Raw genomic sequence first — 25,649 nt, 5'->3', positions numbered from 1 at the left:
GAGTGGTACCTTCCATCTTCTACTTTGAGGGGTGAAAGGGGGAAAGAGGAAGGTGAAGGGTGGAAGACAAACAGTACAGCTCAGGCATTTAAGTTTCATCTCTGGCAGCAGACATCACTAATGATTAATTTATACATCTTTCTCCCCAGTAGGGACCAAAAATATTTTACGTCATTGTCTTCACTGCCATTTTATATTCACAACATCCCTTTAAGGTGGGTTAGGCTGAGTTTGTATGTCTGGCCCAAAGTTACCCAGCAGGCTTCCATAGCAGAACAAGAATTGGAACTTGAGTATCCCCAATCCGAGTCCTATTTACTGCACTATGCTGGCTCTGTGATGTGATCTGATTTTAATGAAACAGATGCTAATTCTGTGGGGTGGAGGAAGGGTCTGGATCTTTAAAAATGAAACGCATCTTAAGACCTAACTGCATAAGAGTTCCAGCCTCAAAGAGGGGCTTTTAGTTCTCCTGGAATAACAGCTGATCTGTGATGTCCAGGTTACAAAGCTCACTTTCCCTGAAGAAAATAACAGCTTTGGAGGATGGGTTCTGTGGTATCACATTCCCACTTAGCTCTCTCATCTCACCAAACTCTACCCAGTTCGTTGTAGCGCCACTACAGTAGCGGTTAAATGCATAGACTCTAATCTGGAGAACAGGGTTTGATTCCCCGCTCCACATGCAGCTGCTGGTGTGACCTTGGATCAGCCACAAGCTTTCAGCAGAACAGTTCTCTCAAGAGCAGTTCTTGAAAGAGCTCTCTCAGCCCCACCTACCTTACAGATGTCTGTAAATCAAATAAAATGAAATGAAAATGTTTGATTCCCCACTCCACATGCAGCTGCTGGTGTGACCTTGGATCAGCCACAAGCTTTCAGCAGAACAGTTCTCTCAAGAGCAGTTCTTGAAAGAGCTCTCTCAGCCCCACCAACCTTACAGATATCTGTTGTGGGGAGGGGAAGGGAAAGGAGATTGTAAACTGCTCTGAGACTCCGAGCGAAGGGTGGGGTATGAAGCCAATCTCCTCCATCACCCCAAATCTCCAGGGATTTCACGAGCTGGAGGTGGCAAGCCTAGGCTGCAAAAATAATTGTCAGGATATCCTTTTGCCGGGATATATTCAGAGATTAGTCCGGGGGGGGGGGGCGGTATCCGATGGCAACATAGGGTTGCCAATCCCCAGGTGGGGGCAGGGGATCCCCGGGGTTGGAGACCCTCCCCCCGCTTCAGAGTCATCAGAAAGCGGGGGGAGGGAAGGGAAATGTCTGCTGGGAACTCTGTTATTCCCTATGGAGATTTAGTCCCATAGAAAATCATGGAGAATTGATCTGTGGGTATCTGGGGGCTCTGGGGGGAGGGGCTGTTTTTTGGGGTAGAGGCAGCAAATTTTCAGTATAGCATCTAGTGCCTCTCCCCAAAATAACCCCCAAGTTTTAAAAAGATTGGACCAGGGGGTCCAATTCTATGAGCCCCAAAAGAAGGTGCCCCTATCCTTCATTATTTCCTATGGAAGGAAGGCATTGAAAAGGTGTGCCCTCCCTTTAAATGTGATGGCCAGAACTCCCTTTGGAGTTCAGTTATGCTTGTCACAGCCTTGATCTTGGCTCCACCCCCCAAAGTTTCCTGGCTCCACTCCCAAAGTTTCCTGGCTCCACCCCCAAAGTTTCCTGGCTCCACCCCCAAAGTTTCCTGGCTCCACCCCCAAAGTCCCCAGATATTTCTTGAATTGGACTTGGCAACCCTATGGCAACAGGAGATGGACGAATGAGGAAGGCTGGGTGCAAGCTGGGCAGTAGCATCAGATGCTTTTCCGGGTCCGGCGGCGTTAAAACAAGGGGAGTCGCTCAGCGCGGGGTGGCTTCTCGGTCTGCGCCATGCGCGATCAAGCGAAGGGAAGCGGCCATTCGGAGAGGGGCCAAAGGGGGGCGTTTCTTCAGCAAGGGCGGGCAGCTGCTGGCCTGATTGGCCGCGGTGTCGTTTCCACCCCCGAAGGCGAATAGAGTCTTAGAATCCGCCTGCCGGGATGGAGCGTTTTGTGGGTCGCCGGGCTCTGGTGACCGGGGCGGGCAAAGGTATTGGACGGGGCTCTGCACGGTGGGACGAAGGGCCTGGACGCCCCCTTCACGCGCTTCCTTCCTCTTGCCTTTGCAGGGATCGGCCGAGCTGTGGCTGCAGCCTTGAGCCGGGCCGGGGCACAGGTGGTGGCGCTGAGCCGGACCCAGGCGGACCTCGACTGCCTGCAGGAAGAGGTACAGCCAAGGCCTCTCCCCCACCCGACTGGACCTTCGGCCACTAGCCTTCCGGCACCCCTTCCCCTTTCTGGCCACCTGCAAGACACCCGGCCTCCCGCCTCTTTGCCCCGGAGTGGAATCATAGTGTAATCCAGGGCCCCAGCCAAAGGATTAGTAAATTCCATGCAATAATTACTGATTAGGGTTTGTAGAATCTTTCGGGCTCAAGTGCCGTGTTCTACTGGAGAAAGTTTTCCTTCCAGACGTTTCGTTCTCGGCTGCGGAGAACATCCTCAGGGGCGTTGCAGCTGGAGCAGGCGCTCTCCTCAACCCCCCCCCCCAAGTTTCAAAAATATTGGACCAGGAGGTCCAGTTCTATGAGCCCCAAAAGAAGGTACCCCCATCCTTCATTATTTAAGGTGAAGGGAAGGTATTTATAAGGAGCGCAGTCTCTTTAAATGTGATGGCCAGAACACCAAATGGTCACAATCTTGTTCCTGGCTCCACCCCCAAAGTCTCCTGGCTCCACCCCCAAAGTCTCCTGGCTCCACCCTCAAAGTCTCCAGATATTTCTTGAGTTGGACCTGGCAACTCTATTCCACCCTGAAATCTCAAAAGAATTTTCCAAACCTTTCTTTCTTTATCAAAGATTTCAGGTTTTCACGGCTGGTAACATCGTTAGGGTTTGTAGAATCTTTCGGGCTCAAGTGCCGTGTTCTACTGGAGAAAGTTTTTCTTCCAGACGTTTCGTTCTCGGCTGCGGAGAACATCCTCAGTGGCGTTGCAGCCGGAGCAGGCGCTCTCCTCAAACCGCCCTCCCCTCCCCCCCGCAAGTTTCAAAAATATTGGACCAGGAGGTCCAGTTCTATGAGACCCAAAAGAAGGTACCCCTATCCTTCATTATTTAAGGTGAAGGGAAGGTATTTGTAAGGAGCAGAGTCTCTTTAAATGTGATGGCCAGAACACCAAATGGTAACAATCTTGTTCCTGGCTCCACCCCCAAAGTCTCCTGGCTCCACCCTCAAAGTCTCCAGATATTTCCTGAGTTGGACCTGGCAACCCTATTCCACCCTGAAATCTCAAAAGAATTTTCCAAACCTTCCTTTCTTTTCAGGTTTTCACGGCTGGTAACATCATTAGGGTTTGTAGAATCTTTCGGGCTCAAGTGCCATGTTCTACTGGAGAAAGTTTTTCTTCCCGAGGTTTCGTTCTCGGCTGCGGAGAACATCCTCAGTGGCGTTGCAGCTGGAGCAGGCGCTCTGACCTTCTTGGCTGCTGTGCATTGAGTGAGGCCAGGGCTGCTGGAGAGCTGCTATTTCTAGGCTGGATTTCCTGAGCTGATTTCCTGAGCTGTCTCATAAGCTATAGCTGCAGACTTCACTAAAGTCTCTTTAGCATCAGACAGGGCTGCCTCAACTAAGCAGCAGTAGTTTTCTTCTTTCATTTTCAGGTAAAAGGCTCAGCTTTCACAATCTGTTTTACTGCTATGTTTTGTGGTTAGGATGGCCAACGTTTTTAAAATGCCATGTTCTTGCGCCTAAAATATACAACCAACAAAAATTCAGTGCTAGAATATTTTCCTAGCAGAACGGTGTAGTGATAACTTTCATTTGCTGTTATGCAAGTAAAAGAAGTAAGGAACCCTGCTGGGGGGGGGGGAAGCTTAGCTGACAGCTTTTAATGTCGCTATGACTGTATCACAACAAAATTGCTGTGACTGTTGAAGTTGAACATTGTGCAGTTGTTTCTTCTAATTCTTAAGATGATTTCCTTACATGTCATGAAAAGGGCCCTTAATCCTCTTGTAGAAGAGCCCCGTGGAGCAGAGTGTTAAAGCTGCAGTACTGCCGTCCTAAACTCTGCTCACGACCTGAGTTCAATGTTTTCAGGTAGCCGGCTCGAGATTGACACAGCCTTCCATCCTTCCAAGGTCGGTAAAATGAGTACCCAGCTTGCTGGGGGGGGGGAAAGTGTAGATGACTGGGGAAGGCAATGGCAAACCACCCTGTAAAAAAGTCTGCTGTGAAAACATTGTGAGAGCAACGTCACCCTAGAGTCTGAAACGACTGGTGCTTGCGCAGGGGACCTTTCCTTTCCTTGTATATATTACCGCAGGAAACAAAATGGTAGAGAATCATTATGAAATTAAATGTACCTTCCAGGTAGTGTGGATCTTACATTCTTATTACAGTTGCAACGCACACACTTAGTGTCGTTTGAAAGTACTGTCTCCCATAACTCTAGCTTCGACTCATCAATCACCACTCTGTCACTGTGTCTCCAGCCTACTTCTGTGTTAGGGGTGTCAAACTCATTTGTTATGAAGGCCAGATCTGACATAAATGAGATCTTGTTGGGAAAAACTTAAAACATTAGCACTCATTGGTCTTCAAGGTGCTTTCTTTGTATCTTTCCCATGGGATCCAGGGAACTGGGCAAAGGAAGCTTTGGCTCTTTCCTTCCTTCCCCAGGGGGCCAGGAGGTGGAGGAGCCTCAGCCAATAGAAGGAAAAGAGACTTGGCGCAGTAACTGTGCTGTGCAATTGAGAGAGCCTGCAAAAGCAAGCTCTGACTCCCCCTTTCCTACCCAAGGGAGGAGCCTCAGCCAATGGAGAAAAAAGAAACTTTGTTCTGTAGCTCTTGTGCGACTGAGCAAGCTTGCAGAGCAAGCTGTGATGCAGAAAGAAGCGAGAGAGGGAGAAGGAAGCAGATGACCAGTTGGTCAGGGGCCTGATTAGGAGCCTTCCAGGGGCCTGATTCAGCCCCCAGGCTGCATGTTTGACTCTCCTGTTCTGTGTGGGTTGGAAGGCCACCTTGGCACCAGCCAACCCCAATTTTTCTGTTACTCTCCCATCTTAGAATTTCTCTGTTCTGCCCTCAGTGCCCTGGAATTCAGACAGTGTGTGTGGATTTGGGAGACTGGGAGGCCACAGAGGCAGCATTGAACGAAGTGGGCGATATTGATCTACTGGTGAATAATGCTGGGATAGCATTGCTGCAGCCATTCCTAGAGGTGACTAAGGAGGCCTTTGACAGGTAATCCATGACACAGGCTGTTTCTTACTAATATTTCAATGCTCCTTGGCTCTCTTGAAGTAGCACTGGCTTTGGGAACATGTACATGACACCGTCTTGCTTCAGTATTTTCTCTCATTTTTTTGGGATGTTTCTCAGACCTGGTTTTGTACAGTCTTTTTGTAAAATCCTTTTGCAGTCCTTTGGACTCTATGTGGCAGGATGATATGATTTTTTTTTTGTTCCAAACATATTGAAGAAGAAGGAGAAGAAGAAGAAGAATTGCAGATTTATACCCCGCCCTTCTCCCTGAATCAGAGACTCAGAGCGGCTTCCAATCTCCTTTATCTTCTCCCCCCACAACAGACACCCTGTGAGGTGGATGGGGCTGGAGAGAGCTCTCACAGCAGCTGCCCTTTCAAGGACAACTCTTGCGATAGCTATGGCTAACCCAAGGCCATTCCAGCAGGTGCAAGTGAAGGAGTGGGGAATCAAACCCGGTTCTCTCAGATAAGAGTCCGCACACTTAACCACTGCACCAAACTGGCTCTCTGGAGTCCCCCCCCCCCTTTTTTGCCTTAATCCACCATGACTACCATTTCTCTTACACACACACCAGTAGGCCTGGGAGGGGCAATTTTTAAACATAATTTGGGAATTGCTAGATCATTTGAATGTCAGAACAACCTATTGCCAAGATTAGCTGGTTCCCAGTTTTTATTTTTTTTAAAGCACAAGCTGCACATTTCACATTACAGCTTTGCAGTGAAAAGGAGTAAGACCTACTGGCTGGGTGCAGCAGGAAAAGAGGTGGATTGACTCCCTAAAGGAAGCCAGAGCCCTCAGTTTGGAAGACCTGAGCAAAGCTGTTAACGATAGGATGTTTTGGAAAACATTAATTCATAGGTTGCCCTAAATCAGAAGTGACTTAACGTTAGGCTGTGGCAATTGATCATTATAACACTACAGTGATCTAGCAATTTCCAATTTTTTTTTAAAAATCCCTGTGGTGTAGATGAGGAAATGGTGGTTCTTAGGGCCTGAGGCAAGGAAGGGGTAGAGAATACTTTTGCATGATGGTTTGTTGCCCCTGCAAATGTCTCTGCGTTCCCAGGAGCAACAGCTGGTAGACAGAAAAGCATCTGTGTTGAAGGAGTCATGGACTGAAGTGTGGACTTCTTTCCAGTTGTGGGGGGGGGGGGCAGCATGTGACCAATTCTGTATTGTAGGCAGACAGACTCTGATATAGCTTGTTGATTTTAACAGCCCGCCCCTGAGACCTTTTGCAGCTTGTCTTGAAAGAGAAGAGAAGCGAATAAAACCTTTATCCTAGATTGATGTTTAATTTTTAATCTCGCTCAGTCTGTCAAAGTAAAGAGGTGGCTCACAGAGGTATAAACGATACCCTCGCATGAAAGCAGAAGAGGCAAACTCATTTTGTTATATTTGCTTATTACCACATCAGATACGCTTGAAAAATTGGGGGTAGGTGGGGACTGAGTTTGTAGATTACCAGTGCCGTATATTTGGGCTCTAGAAGCCATTGCTAAACTGTTGCTGTCTGGGCATTCTTTACTTTGCCTATTTAATTTGACTTTAATTTTATACAGGTCTTTCAATGTCAACCTTCGGGCTGCCCTGCAGATCTCCCAGGTAAGAAGAGGTAGTGGTATCAGGAGAGCAGTGTTAAACCTAAGCAGGAGGGATGGTGGCTCAGTGGTAGAGCATCTGCTTGGGAAGCAGAAGGTCCCAGGTTCAATCCCTGACATCTCCAAAAAAAGGGTCCAGGCAAATAGGTGTGAAAAACCTCAGCTTGAGACCCTGGAGAGCCGCTGCCAGTCTGAGAAGACAATACTGACTTTGATGTACCAAGGGTCTGATTCAGTATAAGGCAGCTTCATATGTTCATGGGGAGGGACGGTGGCTCAGTGGTAGAGCATCCGCTTGGGAAGCAGAAGGTCCCAGGTTCAATCCCCGGCATCTCCAACTAAAAAGGGTCCAGGCAAATAGGTGTGAGAAACCTCAGCTTGAGACCCTGGAGAGCCGCTGCCAGTCTGAGAAGACAATACTGACTTTGATGGACCAAGGGTCTGATTCAGTATAAGGCAGCTTCATGTGTTTATATGATTTCATTCTTCTAGGATGTAGGCAACCAAGTGAGAGTGATTTTGTTAAGTGATTAGGCTGGTATTGTAGCCTCTATGAAGACTTATAGTTGTGAAGAAGAAGCATTGGTTATATACCCCAGGCTTTTCTCTACTGTAAGGAGTCTGAAAGTGATTAACAGTCCCCTTCCTCTCCCCACAACAGGCACCTTGTGAGGTAGGTGAGGCTGAGAGAGTTTAGAGAGAACTGTGGCTGGTCCAGGTTCACTCGGCAGGCTTCGTGTGGAGGAGGGGGGGAATTAAATAAATAATAATGGGTTTGCATATATTAAATTAGCAAAATTTTAATACATAGCAAATAGTAATTTTCTTTTATATCCCATATTGGCCCAAATTTTAAAGACCTCTGATGATTTTAAGGTTCTTTTTTTTTGCTTGCTAATTCTGATTTGGAAATAACTGAATTAGTAGCAAAGTTTCTTTATAGAGCTATGGTTACTTGTCCTGATAAGTAGTACTATGTATCAGGTTTTACTATGTTGCTACTTTGTTTTTATCTTGTAATCCTAATTTTATTCTGTATGGATTTTGTATTCTCCTAATCTGTAACCTGCCCGACCTTCTATTTTATATTTCTATATATGCCAATAAAGGCTTGTCTTGTGTGTGTGTAATTTTTTGTTAAAAATTCATTTTTAAATTGCTTCTTGCATGTGGATGTATACACCATAAAGTCATGAATTACTCTCTGACCTTGAGTATACAGAGTTTTGGACCAGGAACATCTTCAATTTAAAAATGACTTTTGAGGGTCCTGGTGTATCCTAAAAATTAAGAGGAACTTCTTCAGTTAATAAATTGTCCTTATTTATTGTGCTTTTAGGCTCAGATCAGAAATGATGTGTGATTAATTGTACTTTATGGTGTGTGTTTAACTATCCAGAGGAAGACCATTTGGCCAAAACACATTTGGTTTTAACAAAAATGTTTACTATTTGCTATGTATTAAAGTTCTACTCATTTAATATATAAAAACACATTATTATTTATTTTGTTATTAGGCCTGGTATCAACCTTCTCAGTTACCTGGTCCTCCTAGGCTGAAGTCTCCCCCCACCCCCTTTTTTTGTCTTGCTTTTGTTGCTTCCATATGGAGTGTGGAATCAAATCTAGTTCTCCAGATAAGAGTCTGCTACTCTTGACCACTACACCACACTGGTGTGCATGTATAATTGAGACCAGGCTGTTCCTTGTTTACTCAAGTCTGGTGCTCATTTTAATTCTTCTATTTCAGTTTTCCTCTGTGGGCTAAAATATATTCTGGCATAGTGCTGCCATCCTAGCCCAAGCTACAATGTTCCATCCCCTTCTCCAACATCACACATTTCAGATTGTCGCTCGGAAGCTAATTGCTCGAGGAGCTCCAGGTGCAATAGTGAATGTCTCAAGCCAGGCCTCACAGAGGGCTTTGCTCTGTCACACAGTATACTGTGAGTATAACTCTCAAGCTGTCCTGTGTTGTCCTTCCACCTGAAACACAGGTGGAAACATAGGATCTCAATCGGGGAGGGACGGTGGCTCAGTGGTAGAGCATCTGCTTGGGAAGCAGAAGGTCCCAGGTTCAATCCCTGGCATCTCCAAAAAAGGGTCCAGGCAAGTAGGCGTGAAAAACCTCAGCTTGAGACCCTGGAGAGCCGCTGCCAGTCTGAGAAGACAATACTGACTTTGATGGACCGAGGGTCTGATTCAGTATAAGGCAGCTTCATAACTCCTAATGGTTTTCAGATCAGTTGCAGTGAGAATCTAGACTCAAGCTATGCTTATTCAAGGCAATCTGTTATGAAGTGTGGGGAAGGAAGGAGAAGGCAGAGGCCTGATACATTAAAATCTTCTGTTTACTGAAGGTTCCACCAAGAGTGCCTTGGACATGCTGACCAAAACAATGGCTCAGGAGCTGGGGCCTCACAAGGTACGAACTTAATCCTAATGGAAAGAGCAAGGTAGATACATGGGACCTGCAATGCCTGGTCAGTGATATGGGCAGTCAGGACAGGGTAATATTAAAACAAGGTATATATGTGTGTCTAGGCTGAAGATGCAAACTGAGTGGGAATCTGTCTCTGGTGACAGCACAATGGGATTCTGAGTCACAGACATCTTCATGGGCCAAGTGGAGGGTGAAAACCCCAACACTGCAGAGATTAGTGTTGGACTGCGATCCTGTTTGTAATCAAGCTGTAGGAGGAGACGAGTGAAATCGCCAAAACATATCACAGAATTGTAGAGTTGGAAGGGATCTCCACAGTCATCTAGTCCAACCCCCTGCACAATGCAGGAAATCCACAAGTACCTTCTCCACCCCGCCCCATACACACACCCAGTGACCCCTGCTCCAAGCCCAGAAGATGGCAAGAAAGAAAAGAAAAAACTCCTGGCAAAACTGGCCCGGAGACCTCAGAGTGGCAAACAGCATTTCCTTGGGCATGTAAGAGGGGGCCACGAGAACTAAGCACTGGTGCAATGCAACCCTTCCTGCCCTCCTCATGATCTGCCTAAGTTCACAGAATCAGTATTGCTGTCAGATGGCCATCTAGCATCTGTTTAAAAACCTCCAAAGAAGGAGAGCCCACCCCCTCCCAAGGAACCCCATTCCATTGAGGAACCACTTTAACTGTCAGAAAGTTCTTCCTGGTGTTTAGTTGAAAACTCATTTGATTTAATTTCAACCCATTGGTTCTGGTCCGACCTCCTGGGGCAACAGAAAACTCCATACCATCGTCTATATACCCAGCTCCTTCAGCCTTTCCTCATAGTACCTGGTCTCCAGACGCCTCACCATTTTCGCTGCCCTCCTCTGGACATTCCAGCTTATCTATATCCTTAAATTGTGGTGCCCAAAACTGAATACAATACTCTAGGTGAGGTCTAACCAAAGCAGAGTAATGTGATACCATCACTTCACTTGATCTAAACCTGCATTCACTGCCCCCTGCCTTGTTTGTGCTTCAAGATCCGGGTAAACAGTGTTAACCCGACTGTTGTCCTGACTGAGATGGGACGCCACAATTGGAGTGATCCCCAGAAGGCTGCAGCTATGACAAGCCGTATCCCATTGGGGAAGTTTGCAGGTCAGTTGGAGCCCAAGGTTGCTTCTGTTTGTGAATGAGTGAGGTGGGCTTGTGTAGTTGTAGGTGCCTGGTAAAAAGAAAGGACTCAACTCCTTCATAGCAGTCCTCTTTAAATGATATTCTGCAGAGCTGGGGAGGAATGCAAGACTGTTGTTGTGCTTGGTGTGTGCAGCGCCAGCAATGTGTGGGACTCTTACACTGAGGTTGTGCTTTCCCAGAGATGAAAACCGATACGGGGAGAAGTGCTGAGTCAGTGTGAGTGAGCATGGGAAGTAGGGTTGCCAATCCCCAGGTGGGGGCAGGGGATCCCCTGGTTTGGAGGCCCTCCCCCCCGCTTCAAGGTCGTCAGAAAGCAGGGGGAGGGGAGGGAAATGTCTGCTGGGTACACTATTATTTCCTATGGAGATTTATTCCCATAGAAAATCATGGAGAATTGATCCGCAGGTAACTGGGGCTCTGGGGGGGGGCTGTTTTTTGAGGTAGAGGCACCAAATTTTCAGTACAGCATCTAGTGCCTCTTCCCAAAATATCCCCCAAGTTTCAAAAAGATTGGACCAGGGGGTCCAATTCTATGAGCCCCAAAATAAGGTGCCCCTATCCTTCATTATTTCCTATGGAAGGAAGGCATTGAAAAGGTGTGCCATCCCTTTGAATGTGATGGCCCGAACTCCCTTTGGCGTTCAATTCTGCTTGTCACAGCCTTGATCTTGGCTCCACCCCTAATGTCTCCTGGCTCCACCCCCAAAGTCTCCTGGCTCCACCCCCAAAGTCCCCATATATTTCTTAAATTGGAATTGGCAACCCTAATGGGAAGTGCAATTTTGTTTGACGAGGGGGGAGTTTCTGTCTGTCTGAAGTCAAGAGGATTAGGCTGCTATGATTGTCTTTAGAATCGCTCTCAGTTGCCCTTGGTGCATCTCTCTTTACAGAGGTGGCTGATGTGGTGAACAGCATCCTCTTCCTGCTGAGCGACCAAAGCAACATGACGACAGGTGTCGTGCTGCCAGTTGATGGGGGATTCCTTGTCAGTTAAAGCACAGCGTATGCTCCATTCCCTACGGAACTGTGATCTCAGTTGATTATCTAGCCACCCTAAAGGAGTTATAAAGAAACTGATCCACTACCAGGACCTCTGGAATGAGTACATAATACAGATGCCCCTTCCTTCCCCTACTGGTCCTAAACAAATCATGACTCCTTACTTATGGAGAAATGTTTTATTGTATAAAATAAGAAGTGTTTGGCTCATCACTCTACACGATGATTAAAAACTGGACCTGTTTCCACCCTGACTCCTCCAAAGCTCTCCCTGCTCCATCCCCAATCCATTGCAACTGACCAAAGGAAGGGATTGGCCATCACCCTCCCGCCTGCTTCCTTTTTCATCTTAGGCTCCTGCCACACAGCCCGGTCCTGCCCAGACAGGGCAAGGTAAAGCGACTTTCCTCCTCCCCATATTTGGGTGGGCTGATGGTCAGTAAACCAGCTCCGGAGCAGCTCACAAGCTGATGCCCTGGAAGGTAAAGACAGCTCCGTGCCATCTAAAGCTGCTTAGCTAGTGTCTTGCACTAATGGATGTTCCTTCAACCTGTGTCTCATTTGTCTTTCCATCCCCACCACAGTGCTTTAGCACCAACTGAAGTAGTATAAAGGGCTGCTCTTTCCATTCACACGCTACCCCCTGGCATGGAGTCATGGAGAGCATGCCCCTCCCACTGTTGCACCCTGGGGTGGGACAGCATCAATCTCTTCTTTCTCCCATGCGGCCCTTTTTACATTGACACAGACGTTAAATCAAAGAGACATTTAAAAAACACTGACTTCGTACATGATGAAGGGCCCCGCCTCTCCCTTTGCGGGAACACCCAGAGAATGCTCCCTCCTCGAACGCACAAGGAGAAGACACTCATTAACGTGCTGAACTCATATGCCCTTAGAACACAGTGCATTTCTTGCCAGGCTTCTTCACAGGTGGGGGACAAAGCACAGCACGGATGGCTTCATCAAAGACAGTCTTGAGGCCTCGCTGTGTAAGGGCGGAGCATTCTAGATATTTCACTGAACCTACAGAAAGGGAAGGGATAGCACAATTTAGTGTGGAGACGTGATTTCTCTCCCTCACCCTCCGGTGAAGAAGAAGAAGAATTGCAGATTTATATCCCGCCCTTCTCCCTGAATCAGAGACTCAGAGCGGCTTACAATCTCCTATGTCTTCTCCCCTCACAACAGACACCCTGTGAGGTGGGTGGGGCTGGAGAGGGCTCTCACAGCAGCTGCCCTTTCAAGGACAACCTCTGCCAGAGCTATGGCTGACCCAAGGCCATTCCAGCAGGTGCAAGTGGAGGAGTGGGGAATCAAACCCGGTTCTCCCAGATAAGAGTCCGCACACTTAACCACTACACCAAACTGGCTCTAGTGCCATCAGAATCAGGACCACTGGTTTTTTGTTTCAATGCCTCGTAAAGGAGGAGGAAATCGTTTCCACTTCACATCTCTCTGTCCCTTCCTGTAGCCCTATTGACAAAACTCACCAATCTCCCGGGCCATAGCTAGGCCTTGAGGGTAGGTGATGGGGGCCAGTTTCTTGTCACGTAGTCTCTCAATGGTGTCCTTGTCATCCCTCAGGTCCAGCTTGGTGCCCACCAAGATGATTGGGGTATTGGGGCAGTGGTGTCGAACCTCTGGATACCACTAAAAATTGGAGACAAAAGTAAACTTTCTTGCTTGGTGTCACTGGGGGGGGAGAGCGGTATCTGGGATAGTGGCCATTTCTGGCCCTTTATCTAACCTGCGTCAGAAGACTTCAAAGGGAGGGACTGACGCTGCTATATTGTTTGCACCACACTTACTTTCATCGTATACTAGAAGCATTACATGTATGCTTTAGTGAGTACAGAAGGCATAATGCTGGCTACCAGAATCGCCACCCTCTGCCAATGTATAACCACAACAGTTTTCTAATGCTGATGAGAAAATGTGTTACCTTGGCTCGGACATTTTCAAAAGAGGCTGGGCTCACTAATGAGAAGCAGATCAGGAAAACATCCTGCGGGGATAAGAGTATTTATTACATGGGAAGGGTAAAATAAGGGTGATGTATGCCTCTACAAGTAATAGTATACGGAACCACTTATGCTATTGCAGATCATTGGTTTCTCCCACTAGAATAATCCCATTCACCATTCTCCACCCTTTAGATCCCAACATTTACTACTACCATAAGTACCGGATTCCACAAAAAGAATATATGATACAGGCTTAGGTTGCAAGATGGCCACATCTCTGTTCCATAATACTAGAACTCGGGGTCAATGAGAAATTGACTGGCCGAAGAACAGAGAGGATAAAGTAGTTCACACAGCTCATAATTTCCTCATAAAATGTAGTGATGGCCTTTAAATAGATGGCTTTAAAGGGGGAATTAAACACCGTCATGGAACGTATTTCTGCACAATGGAAATGGGTAAATGTTTCTTTCACATTTAAAGGCCATAAGCATCAGCTACTTCTGGAGTAGTGGAAAGGAGGGAAATAAGGCTTTCATGCGTTATGGGCTTCCCAGGGTCATCTGATAGCCGCTGTGGGAAACAAGATGCTAGACTAGATCTAACAGAGCTCTTTTATACTCTTAATTCAGGCATTCTCTTTTCAGAAATGAAAAATACACAGCAAAATATACAGAGCTGCTGCCTACTTCTGTGGACAGGAACTTGGGGGACCTTCTCTGAAAGGGAATACAATCAAACATTGCTCAAAAAACAGCACTTACTGTCTGTGGGTAGGAAAGAGGTCGCAGTCTGTCATAGTCCTCTTGTCCTGCTGTATCCCACAGCCCCAGATTTACTGGTTTTCCATCCACCATGACATTGGCAGAATAATTATCAAACCTGGTGGGAAATTGCTCCTTTCAGAAACCCAAACATTCCATCCCACCTCCATGTTATATTCTTAAGGTAATTTCATTCTAGATTTTAACTATTAATAATTCCCACTCTCCAGTTCTGTTGTCTTAATCAGTAAGCACCTTGAAAGTTCTCAATCACTTTTCTTATTTAAACCTGAACACAAGCAACTTTTGTATAGGCAGAGGCTGAAATATAGTAAATTGGGTCTCCTCCTTCCTAATTTATTCAGAATTTACACATATTTTGTTAATTTGTGCATTCCATTCCATAAAACTATACAACAGCATGCGCAAGGGTAGACACAAACATGAAATTTGAAACTCACTCTCTTCCCTACACGTTGGCCATTCCAACTGTGTGAGCAGAAACAACAGTTAAAGCACATTTAAAGAGGTAACGGGAGTGAACTGATCTATTCACAGCAAAACTGTGGTTGGCCTAGAATACAATCTATAAAAGTTCTATAACATAACATAGTTAGGACTATTTCATATCACAGCATTATTTCATGCAGTTCCCATGTAGATAATCTTGAGTGATGGCCATGTAAGTGCTTATTTTTTGCTGCGTGTACAACCATGTATGTTCCTGCATGTGTTATAACTTGTGATGATTTTCACATGGGCAGACACACAGTTTCTTTCATGTGCTATCTCTGTCGCGGTTGAAGTGGTCCTTGGGAGTCCAATCTATCCAACATCCAGAATATCAAAATCCCCAAATCTGTGTTTTACAAACCACAGTTTAGAATGCATCTTAACTCACAAATATGTATTCGAACCTATGGTTGATCTCCAAATACTCACACCGTGGGGATATATTCTCCAGGAAAGGCATTGGTCGTGTAGCTGATTAGCAGACAGGTCTTCCCCACAGCCCTAGGAAAAGGAAAGCAGAGCCGTAAAAGCACAGATATTGTAGGACTGGGGTGGAGGGCTTGGAGAGTCTATGTTACTCCAAGTTTCAAGTCACTGCTTCAAGCCAAAATTTCTATATACATTTCTACATTCTATATACATTTCTATATATATATATATATATATATATATATATATATATATATATATATATATATATATATATATATATATATATATGTTTGATATCATGCCAATAAAGGTAATTGTTGTTGTTGTATATACATGTCAGGTACTTAGTCTAGCCAAATATCATAAATTTAGGGCTGGATTAAGACACGCTGGGGCCTTGATCAGTGTCAACTTTAAGAGGCCCCATAGCCAGTTTGGTGTAGTGGTTAAGTGTGCGGACTCTTATCTGGGAGAACCGGGTTTGATTCCCCATGCCTCCACTTGCACCTGCTGGAATGGCCTTGGGTTAGCCAGAGCTCTGGCAGAGGTTGTCCTTGAAAGGGCAGCTGCTGTGAGAGCCCTCTCCAGCCCCACCCACCTCACAGGGTGTCTGTTGTGGGGGAGGAAGGGAAAGGAGATTGTGAGCCGCTCTGAGACTCTTCGGAGTGGAGGGCGGGATATAAATCCAATATCTTCTTCTTCTTCTTCGTAGCGATTTAGGGGGAGTTGTATTAGAGTTCCTTCATAATCTGCAGCCCTAAAATATAATTTGCTTAGTTTGCACATAAACCTAGTTATTAATCAATTGTTCCAGTGTTCTGTTGCAAGGGGAACATACACTCTGCAAATGTGTTTCCACAAATCTTAATTCAGTCTCATCACGAGAAGGAAGCAAGTAAATGAATGGCGAGCAGGTCTGTAGCTTGGGGAGCACTCTGCACCTGACTTCCGGCCAAGGGCCCCCGACCCATTGCCAGGCTGAAGCTTTCTTCCAGCAGCCGCTGCTGGGTTCCTGGGGCTAGGCTGCGCAGGAGTAGCAGCTTCTTGGAGCCTGCCACTGCCATTCGGGGCTTGCTGGCCAGACTCATGGGGCTAGGCTGTGCTGTGGCGGCAGCTTCCCGTCGCTGCACAGCTTGCCCTGCAGCAGCTTACCCTTGCTCCTGCCGCCACTTGTGCTTCTGCTGCAGAGTATGGGGTGCCCAGCTGGCAGGGGGGGAGCTGGTGGAGCTTTGGAAAAAGCCAGAGTTGCCTTTGCAGAGCAGGGTGCTGTCCAAAGGCTGAAGGGGATGGAAGGAGGAAGAGGAAGGTTCGGGGGGCAGTTTGGCTGAAGGCTGGCTGGGTCATTGGTGATGTGGCACTGTGTCTTGAGCTCCACTCTGCCAATGGTGCCCCTTGACTCTTTTTGAGCCCCACCCCTCCAGAAATCCTGGCTACAGGCTTGCTGGTGAGACTACCAAAACAGATGCAGGTTAATCTAGATGTTAAAAGTGTGAATTAATAAATAATGTGGCATAAATTCAGGGTCTGAATTACTTGTCATCATGCAAACATCTTTGTATTCATTGTACTGCTTTGTACCTTTCTGTTGTATGCTGGTGTCCTTTCTGTATGCCCAATATGTCCCAGTGACGCTGTTAGGAAGCACTGTGACCATTCCACCCCTATTGAAGGTGTTATTTGGGATTTGCATTATTGGAGTGGAGAAGTGATTCAGTGTCATGCTTCGTACATGATCTTAAATGACCTGGAATCAGGAATGGTCAATGTGAAGAAATGCATTTTTTCTTTGGAGGTTGGAAATGAGCATAACCTTTACTCTGAATTTTAAAAGTTTTTCTTTTCTCTCTGGGCAGAGAGCTGGCAGGAAAGGGGGAGGTCAGTTCAATTGCTTTTTTAACATACCTCAGCCCACCTTCATTCAAATGCTAATAGATCTAGCGGAAGAGATAATGGGTGGGTCAAGCTCTCCCCCTTCCCCAAGCAGGGAACAGAGATTTGGAGGAACTAAATACTAGAGGGACTTCAGGAAGAAAATTTCTGGCAACTTCAGGAAAAACTTTTCTGATCCAGCCTGACCTGGCCAGTGGGTGGGGAAAAGGGAGGTGATAAAACTCAGGGGAGTGTGAAGGAAGCTCTCTTATGGTGCTGAGTCCATCAGAGCAGTCAGAACTCTTAACTGAGGTCCGGAGGAAGCAGCCTTTGATCATGTGCTGGATGGGAGAGCTACAGAAAGCTTCAAGGTAAAGGTAACTCTTTAGAGTTTTGTAACTTTCTAAGCTGAGGAGCATGTCCTATAGTCTAACAACTGAGAGCATTTATAGAGACAGGGACAGAAGATTTCCATTTTACCCATTTCTTTTGAACCCCTTGCTCAATCTGGTGCTGTGCTAAAAGTATGCTTGTGAACATTTTATTTTTAATAAATATTTCATAACTTTTGATGCTGGTAGTGTTACTCTGTATCATAGACCCCAGCCATCTTGGATACACTATTTTAAAAAGAGCACCCGAGTATAGCTAGCAGTTGGGAAGTGGCTATCCTGTCAGGGGCAGCGCACAAGGCAGTAAACTGTTCCCATGGTGACCAGGCACTGGGCAGCGGGAGACACAGAAGCAAGGTTTCAGAACTTGGAAGCTGGGAGTTCTGACACTCCGCAAAGGTCAGATGGCAGCAGTAGGTTTTCCAAGAGAGAAAGAAATGCCTCTCTAGGTGTTGGGGAAAATCTTGGTGGGTAGTGTGGAATGGGGCCTGCAGGCCAGAAAGGACCTGTTCCACCACAAGCAGTGAAATGGCCAAGTTTGCAAATAACACCAAATTAAATTCCCTATTAGGGTGTGTTAAGAGAAGGACTGATAACACAGCCAACATCACATTGACTTTATATATACCTACAGTGTAGTCACTTTTAATGTACTGCAGGCAGGGACCTGTGAGAACTGTCAAGGGAAAATTCTATGCCTCCCCTGGATGGTCTTGCTTCCTTCTGCTTTTTTCTGTCTCTTCACCCATACCTTTCTTCACCTCACCTTCCATCACCTCCTCCTTCCTTCGATGTTTCTTCCACTGTATTTCTCTCTTTTGCCCTTCCCTGGCCACCACTGCCTTAATTACCCTTTTCCTAGCAGGGCAGCTTCAACATTATTTTTGAGATTGCTAAGCGATCCACAAAATGTCAACAGAAGTAGTGATGTTGCATCCCAGGATCTGAGATATTCCCCCCCCCCTTTACATTGTGAATTTGGATTTAATAAAAACCTCTTTTTAATTTTGGGGACTTTCTGCAAACCTAGCTGTTCCACCAGGATTGTAATGCAGGGACCCTATCCGTACATGGCTCCATCATGCAGATTGATCTGCACTCTGGAGCCATGATCAGAATCAGATATAGTGATGTATATTTCTGATCCGATCTCCAAAAGGATATCACAAAGCTGGGAAAAGTGCAGCCAAGAGCATGTGAAGTCATCAAAGGGTATGAGTTTCTTCATTTTGAGGAAAAGCTAAAGGGGTTGGAGACAGGGAAGGCAGCATAGTATAGCCTGATCTTGTAAGGGATGGTGGCTCAGTGGTAGAGCATCTGCTTGGGAAGCAGAAGGTCCCAGGTTCAATCCCCGGCATCTCCAAAAAAAGGGTCCAGGCAAAGAGGTGTGAAAAACCTCAGCTTGAGACCCTGGAGAGCCGCTGCCAGTCTGAGAAGACAATACTGACTTTGATGGACCTTTGAGGGTCTGATATGTTCAGATGTTGGAAGTTAAGCAGGGTCAGTACTTGGAAGGGAGACCATCAAGGAAGACTCTGCAAAGAAGGCATGGCAAACCACCTCTGCTTCTCACTTGCCTTGCTGGGGTTGCTGTAAATCAGCTGTGACTTTTACACATACAAAGAGGTTGAAGTGTTTTAGTTTAGAAAAAAAGACTACGGCAGGATATGGCAAAGGTTTACAAAATTGTGTATAGATCAAGATTGTGTGTGGTATAGGTGGATAGATTCCCCCCTCTTTTATAATACAAGAACTTGAGTTTGCTCAGTAAAATTGATAGGCAGTATATTCCCACAAAAGTTATTGTGTAGAATCTGCTGCCACAAGATGTAACAGTGACCGCCATTTGCTTGTACATTAGATCTTCAGAGAACTTGTTTTCAATGTCTGGACATTCTGTGTAGTTTGAACTAAGTAATAACTTTCTGCTGAAGTAAACCGTCTCCATTGAACCCCTCATTTGGGTCCTTGAGAATTTCCCCATAGAAAGGAAGTGAGACAAATTCATGAAGGACAGCCTTCCACCAATGGCCATTAGACATTTACTCTGGCTTTATCTTCTGCCACCAGCTGCTTGTTGTCATCTCCATCCCCTCCTCTAGGCTATCTCTGCCTGGCCACTACTAGTTTCCACTCACTGTTTCGGATGTAACCCCAGATGCAAAAACATGTTCTGGTCCTACAATGTGTGACGGGAAAGCGATCCCTGCTTTAGTCTTGTAGCCTCTGTTCCCGTCTATTGCTGTCAGTACTGCAACATATCCTTACAGCATTTGCCTTCTTGGTAGAATCGAATCTTTCATCACCCAGGCTAATCTATGGAACCAGACGGTTGAGTGAGCCAGTCAGTAGGACGCTTGATCGGGACTTAAACCAGAAGTCCGGTGCAACCTTAAAGGCTAACAACATGTATGCAGGAATAAGTGTTTGGGAGGACTTCATCAGTGAGTTTAATGTGTTCTGATTCAAGGATGCTTATACTGGAATGAATGCCGTTAACAGGAATAATAATAATAATAATAATAATAATAATAATAATAATGATGATGATGATGATGATGATGATGATGATGATGATGATGATGATGATGATGATGATGATGATGATGATGATGTTTTATTTGTATCCCGCCCTCCCTGGCCTCCTATTTTATTCCATTGCTAGAACAGACTCACATAGCTACCCAATCTGGACCTGATCAGAACCTGAGTTTCTGGCGGGCGCCAAATCTACAAGCCTGCCTTTCTTTTGTTGACTACTCTCGAACAGAAAGAAGGATGCATCCCCTTCACGCTCACAGGAGGAAACGTCCTACTTTTGAGTACAATGGCCGCGCTCTCGGCTGCACAGGTTTTTCCAAAGCCTACCTACCACGCACCACAAGCCCGCCGGCTCTGGGTCCAGTAGTTAGGGAACAGGCTACAAAAAAAAAGGTCCCGCCCTGTCTGAAACGCCAGCTGGTTGCATAAAAGGCTCGCCTTCTTCCCAGCCTGCACCCAAACACATGGCGGAGATAACAATACTCCCGAGGGGCAGCTCCATGGCAAGGGTGGCGAAGGCCCTCCCTGGAGACTGCAGCAGATGGGAGGGGGCAGAGCGAGGGAACCGGAAAATGGTGTTGTTTTTTTGGGGGGGGGAGCGGCTCCTGCCAGGGGCAAGGATTGCAACGGGAACGCCTCGGGCGGGGTGGGGCGGCGTCGATTTGCCGGGGGCCACAATGGGTGTGTGCGTCGGAGGACTCAAAGGCAACCAAACGCCTGCCGGTTTTTGCACCAGCTCGTCGGTGCAGAAAGCGCCTCCGGACCCAGGGAGCGAAACGGGGAGCGCGGCGCCGTGCCCTCTCGCCGACCCCACCCTGGCCTGGCGCCGACGACGGCACATGGTCCGCCTGGCCCAGCGCCAGCCTCTCGTCCCCCCCGCCCCGGATCGCGGTCCCTGGCGGCGCTCACCCGTCTCCCACCACCACACACTTGATGGCCTGCATCTGCCCCGGGAGCGAAGCGGGCTGGGACTGCGACTCCCGGCTCCCTTCTTCGGCTTCCTCCGCGATGGATGCAGCCCGCAGCCGCAGTGAGCGAGCAAGAGAGAGACGCGGCGAGACAGAGCCGGGCGGGGCGGGGCTGGGCTGGGGGGAGAGGAGGAGCGGGAGGGTGGAGTGGGGCAGCCCCTCCTCGCCAGCCCTCGGGAGAGGGGTCGTGTGAAAGGAAGCAGCGCAAGAGAGAGCGGCTCCCGCCTCGACGGGGCTCCAGTGTTACCAACGGAGGCTGGGAGCGTCCCGCATTTTAGGACCCAACAGATGCCTCCCTTTGCTTTTAGGAGCAACCAACCACCGGTATCTTAGCAACGAGCTAATTAGCGCTCGGGCGCCTTGCGGGGCTGCCACCAGCAGGAGAAAGGGAAGCAGCCCTCGAGAGGCATCTTTAAGCTTAGCTGGGCAGGGTAATGGAACAAGGCGTCAGCTTCTTGGATGAGGGATCTGGGCATGTGGAGTTTCCTCTTCCCCGGAGGGTTGACACAACAACTCTGCCTGTGATAGAGCCACAATGACCACTTTTTCTGTCTGTTAACAGATAGAGCTTTTCTTAGCAGGAGGATGCTTCACCCATTGAGTTTCTGCCAGATATAGAGAGCTTTTCTTAGCAGGAGGATGCGTCACCCATCGAGTTTCTGCCAGATATAGAGAGCTTTTCTTAGTAGGAGGATGCTTCACCCATTGAGTTTCTGCCTGTCGGGCAGTCCTTAACAGTTCAGTACCCCTTCCTATCGGGAGAAAGTGATAACACTACTCACGGCTCAGGTAACTCTTGCCATTACAATTAGTTTTGCACAGTGCCAGAAGGCGCAAGGGTGGGTGGGTAGCAATCTGTGGAAAGGACGGTAAAGCGATAGGTCAGCTCCCATCTCTATCCTTCAAAGCAGACCGCCAGTAAACCCAATTGTTATGGCCAACACCAGTATCTCCACACATACTTTGTTGCCTTGGCTAGTAGCTAGAGGGACCAGATTCGGGTCTGAAGCCTCCAGTGCGTGCTCCTTAACCTATGGGGTTACAGTTTCCACTCTGCAATGCAAAAAGGATGGAGATTACAAGTCAACACAGAAATCTAAATGGCAAGCAATTCTGTGGCTGAGGCAGATGTCACACTGCCATACGGAGAGAAACATCTTGGCCTGACCTAGGAGGCCAACTGAACACAAATTTCCACCTCCCCATCTTGGCAAGAAGGAATGTACAGAACTGCAGGTTTTCTAGGATGACCAGATAATTTCCAGAAATATGTCCAGAATTCCAGTCACTGAATTCAAGCTTCAGTTAGTTCAGCGCTCTGCGTTTCTGTCAGTGTATTTCGTATCAATTCACTGGTTCTGTATATCAGCTATCTATTCTAAACAATTAAATGAGCTTTACAGCCCCTTTGCTTTAGAAAGAGAACAGTGATTCTCTGACCTTTACTAATACTATTGGTACAGTTGTTATATTTTCTTCAAAGGAACAGCATACATTTTAACATATTGCTGTTTGCAATTTAACCCATTAATATATAAAAGGTGGAGCTTTTAAAACTGCTTGAAAATCTTTCTCTGCTGAAGTCTGAAATATTGCTCCTTTCTCCAGGGAATTATTGATATAATCACTTTGCTTTAAGGGACAAGTTTGCTTAGCCACTTCCATTCAGTTTCCAGCATACTGATATTGAGGGAATTTCCATGTGATTCATAGATCTAGTTTTTGCAGTTTCCACATAAATAATTCAAAGGCACACATTGGGTATAAGGTACCTTAGATTAAAAATGGCTTTTGTCCATCATACAGTACAACCACACACAAGTGCAAAATGCAAGAGAGGCCCAAAGTGTCATGCATGAAAATTCCCGGCTTCCCCGACACACATTACAGACGCCTCAAATCTGCTGATTTGCTGCTGGATGCTGATTTGATGCCCTTTAGTATTAACTCCCTAAAATGCAGGACAAGCCCAGGAGAGAACAAATCTCTGCCTTCCTATAGAAGCAGTCAAGTCTCATTAACAGCTGGGTTGGATATTTTTAATACTCTGGTAAAATGAGAGCCCTGGGGCACTGTCTGTATGTGCATGCAAGAGGAAGTGTCTTTGCCACTGGCCAGCGGGCTGTCAGGTGTTGATTATTCCAGACAGGCATGAATGAACTACACTCCAATTCCCTCCAGAACCACTTAAAGCAAGCTCTGAAAAGAGCAAAGGGAATCGTGGCCGAGTGTTGCCCTTTTCCTCACCACATTGTCTTTGCAAAACAATCCTGCTATGCCCTCAGTAATGCTGTCTACTTTGCTGCTATTCTTATGGGCAGGATCCCACATCAGGTATGCATTTTTTCTCCAAGGAGCTCAGAGTTCTTCCCATTTTATCCTCACAACGGCCCTGCGATATAAGAGAGACTGATGAAAATGAGTGGGAGTGGTCCAAGGACACCAAGATGGGAGATCTGAAGCTAGCCCTCTCAGATTCTGATCATTCTGCTACATCCTACCAGCTTTTTGCACAACATATGCACTGCAAAATATCCATGCAGTCTTGATCAGGTATCAGCACTGAACCTAAAAAAAAAAAATCAAAAGGATAACAAGACAATTAAAAAAAAAACCCTATAAAATGTCATAGAATGCCTGTGCCAGTTGAAACCGCCTTGGCCAATCACTACCAAGGCAGGAATCCTGTCTTAGAAACTTTTAAGATGGCGGTTTGACATAAAAAAGATTGCTGACACTTTGAGGCTTTGGGGAGGAGGTTATTTCTTTGTTAAGGGGCACAATAACAGGAACATTAGTTGGACTATGGAAGAAAAGCACACAGAGAAGACCTCTCTTGGATTAGGAAGCTACTAGTGGTGTTACTTTATGAAGAGTTATACCCTTCTAAGTCCTATGGGCTTAGCAGGATATAACTCTTGTTTAGCATTGTGCAGTATATTTCAGATATTTGTTTGTCCAGTTAGCTATTTACAAACAATTAAGCTTACGGTCAAACTGCATAAGAGTCTGACATATCCCAGACAAATTTGGTCATAAAGATCAACTGCTGTGGAAGGGTGTTGTAGCGTGGAGGGTTTTTTTCCCTGTCATTCTTGCTGTAGCACCATTTCTCCAATTGAGATTAACCATGCCAGAGCAGGGGTGGACATTTACAAATGGGGAAAAGTTAAAGCCCCTGCCCCTTCTCCAGCACCGTGACCCCAATTAGGGGTGTGCATTCGGTTCGGCCGAACCGAATCAACCGCCGAATCACCACATTCGGCTGTATACGGAATCGCATACAGCCGATTCCAATTGGGACCTATTATGCGGGAGCCGAGTATGGCTCCCCATATACTTCCGTATATATATTCGGAAGTATACGGAATTCAATGCAAAAGGCGGGAAAGGGGCTTCTGCAGCCTCAGGGGAGCTGCTTGCCTCCTTTCCCGCCTCTCGCAGCCTTTTCCCGCCTCTCGCATAGCCTCCCTGGGATCAGAGAGGGAGGGAGGGGGAAGAGGAGCCCCAGCAGCCAATCCAAAGCATGCATTTGCAAAATGCATTACAAATGCATGCTTTGCAGGGCTGTTGTGTAGCTGATCCCCCAGCCATCAGCAACATTGTTGTTCTTTTGATCTTTTGCTTACTTGGGTAAGCACTGTTGTCTGGCCAATCACAGAGCAGTGCTATTTTTTGAAACTGCTCTCTGTAGGGCCAGAGAACCTTTTTAAGGAGTCTGCCTGGCTGGACTCCTCCATTGCTGCTGTGTTGGTGTGAGAGAGAGATTGTGCTGTGCTGGCCCTTGGCCTCAGCTGCTGCTGCTCTCTCTCAGCCTTACCAGACTTGCCTGGAATAGAGAAGACGTCTAAGGTCTTGGGGTTCTTGTTTATATTTTAGTTGGTAAAAGGACTTTTTAAGACTCAGAGTCCCTTTACTTATCCAGATTTGGGTGGTGGGTAGCTTATTTGGGGTTAGGGTTCGGGGGTTCTGCTGGGGGAGGGGGCCAAGGGTGGGGGGGTTTCTGCCAATTTGCCCATATCTTACTTTAGTGAGAGGACTTTTAAAAGTGCAGTGTCCTTTTACTTTTCCTGATTTGGGTGGCTTGGATTTCTTGGGATTAGGATTAAAAGTTAAGTTTTTTACTGTTTTAAAAGGATTCTATGTTTGATTTGTTGCTGCTGTGTTGTGCTGCTGTTGTTCTTTTTCTCTTCTGGTTCTTGGGGGCGGGGCTGTTTGGCCTAATTTTCATTGTTTAAAAGGCCACTTTTTAACAGTTGAGTTTCTTGGCCTTCTCCTGTTGTCCCTTTTCCTGGTTCTGGTTTTTTGGGGGGGAAGCTGGCACCTGGGCGAGAGACCCAGAACCAGCAGGCTTGTTGTGCTTGGCCAGCCCTCCCCGTGTTGTTTGGGGCAGGGCTGGAGAGCTGGCATCTGTAGATTGTGTGTTCTGTGGCAGGGAAGCTGGCACCTGGGTGAGAGACCCAGAACCAGAAGGCTTGTTGTGCTTAGCCAGCTCTCCCCGTGTTGTTTGGGGCAGGGCTGGAGAGCTGGCATCTGGGTTTGCTGCAGCCAGGTCTGCAGAGCAGACCTTGAGCAGATTGTGTTTTGTGTGGCAGTGACTTTGGCAACTGGGTTTATATTGGTTCCGGGCCTGCAGGGTTCATAGAGTAGATAGAGGGATGTAGTGCATTTGGGTCCTATAGA

General features: G+C 46.8%; 2 protein-coding genes across 3 annotated transcripts; one reads left to right on the top strand and one right to left on the bottom strand.

Annotated features, from left to right (window-relative positions):
• Nucleotides 1-1,888: 1,888 nt before the first annotated feature.
• Nucleotides 1,889-11,774, top strand: DCXR (dicarbonyl and L-xylulose reductase). The gene is made up of 8 exons (XM_060251969.1): nt 1,889-2,076; nt 2,156-2,253; nt 5,116-5,270; nt 6,860-6,902; nt 8,745-8,844; nt 9,259-9,323; nt 10,365-10,482; nt 11,412-11,774. The coding sequence occupies exons 1-8, from the start codon at nt 2,028-2,030 to the stop codon at nt 11,513-11,515; spliced, it is 732 nt and encodes a 243-aa protein (XP_060107952.1). The 5' UTR covers nt 1,889-2,027; the 3' UTR covers nt 11,516-11,774.
• On the bottom strand, nt 11,681-21,057 carry RAC3 (Rac family small GTPase 3). 2 transcript variants are annotated; one of them, XM_060251970.1, is made up of 6 exons: nt 20,908-21,057; nt 15,194-15,265; nt 14,252-14,369; nt 13,466-13,528; nt 13,014-13,173; nt 11,681-12,546 (listed from the first exon to the last, which is right to left on the bottom strand). In XM_060251970.1, exons 1-6 carry the CDS (start codon nt 20,940-20,942, stop codon nt 12,416-12,418), a joined length of 579 nt encoding a protein of 192 aa, XP_060107953.1. In that variant the 5' UTR covers nt 20,943-21,057; the 3' UTR covers nt 11,681-12,415. The 2 variants fall into 2 exon arrangements, with proteins under 2 accessions (XP_060107953.1, XP_060107954.1); XM_060251971.1 differs by lacking the exon at nt 13,466-13,528 and having other exon boundaries at nt 12,260-12,546.
• Nucleotides 21,058-25,649: the final 4,592 nt, after the last annotated feature.

This window comes from Heteronotia binoei, chromosome 13 (assembly GCF_032191835.1).
Source record: "Heteronotia binoei isolate CCM8104 ecotype False Entrance Well chromosome 13, APGP_CSIRO_Hbin_v1, whole genome shotgun sequence".
Taxonomy (NCBI): Eukaryota; Metazoa; Chordata; class Lepidosauria; order Squamata; family Gekkonidae; genus Heteronotia; species Heteronotia binoei.
Note: the sequence above shows the minus strand (reverse complement) of the source record. Positions and strands in the feature narration are given on the sequence as shown.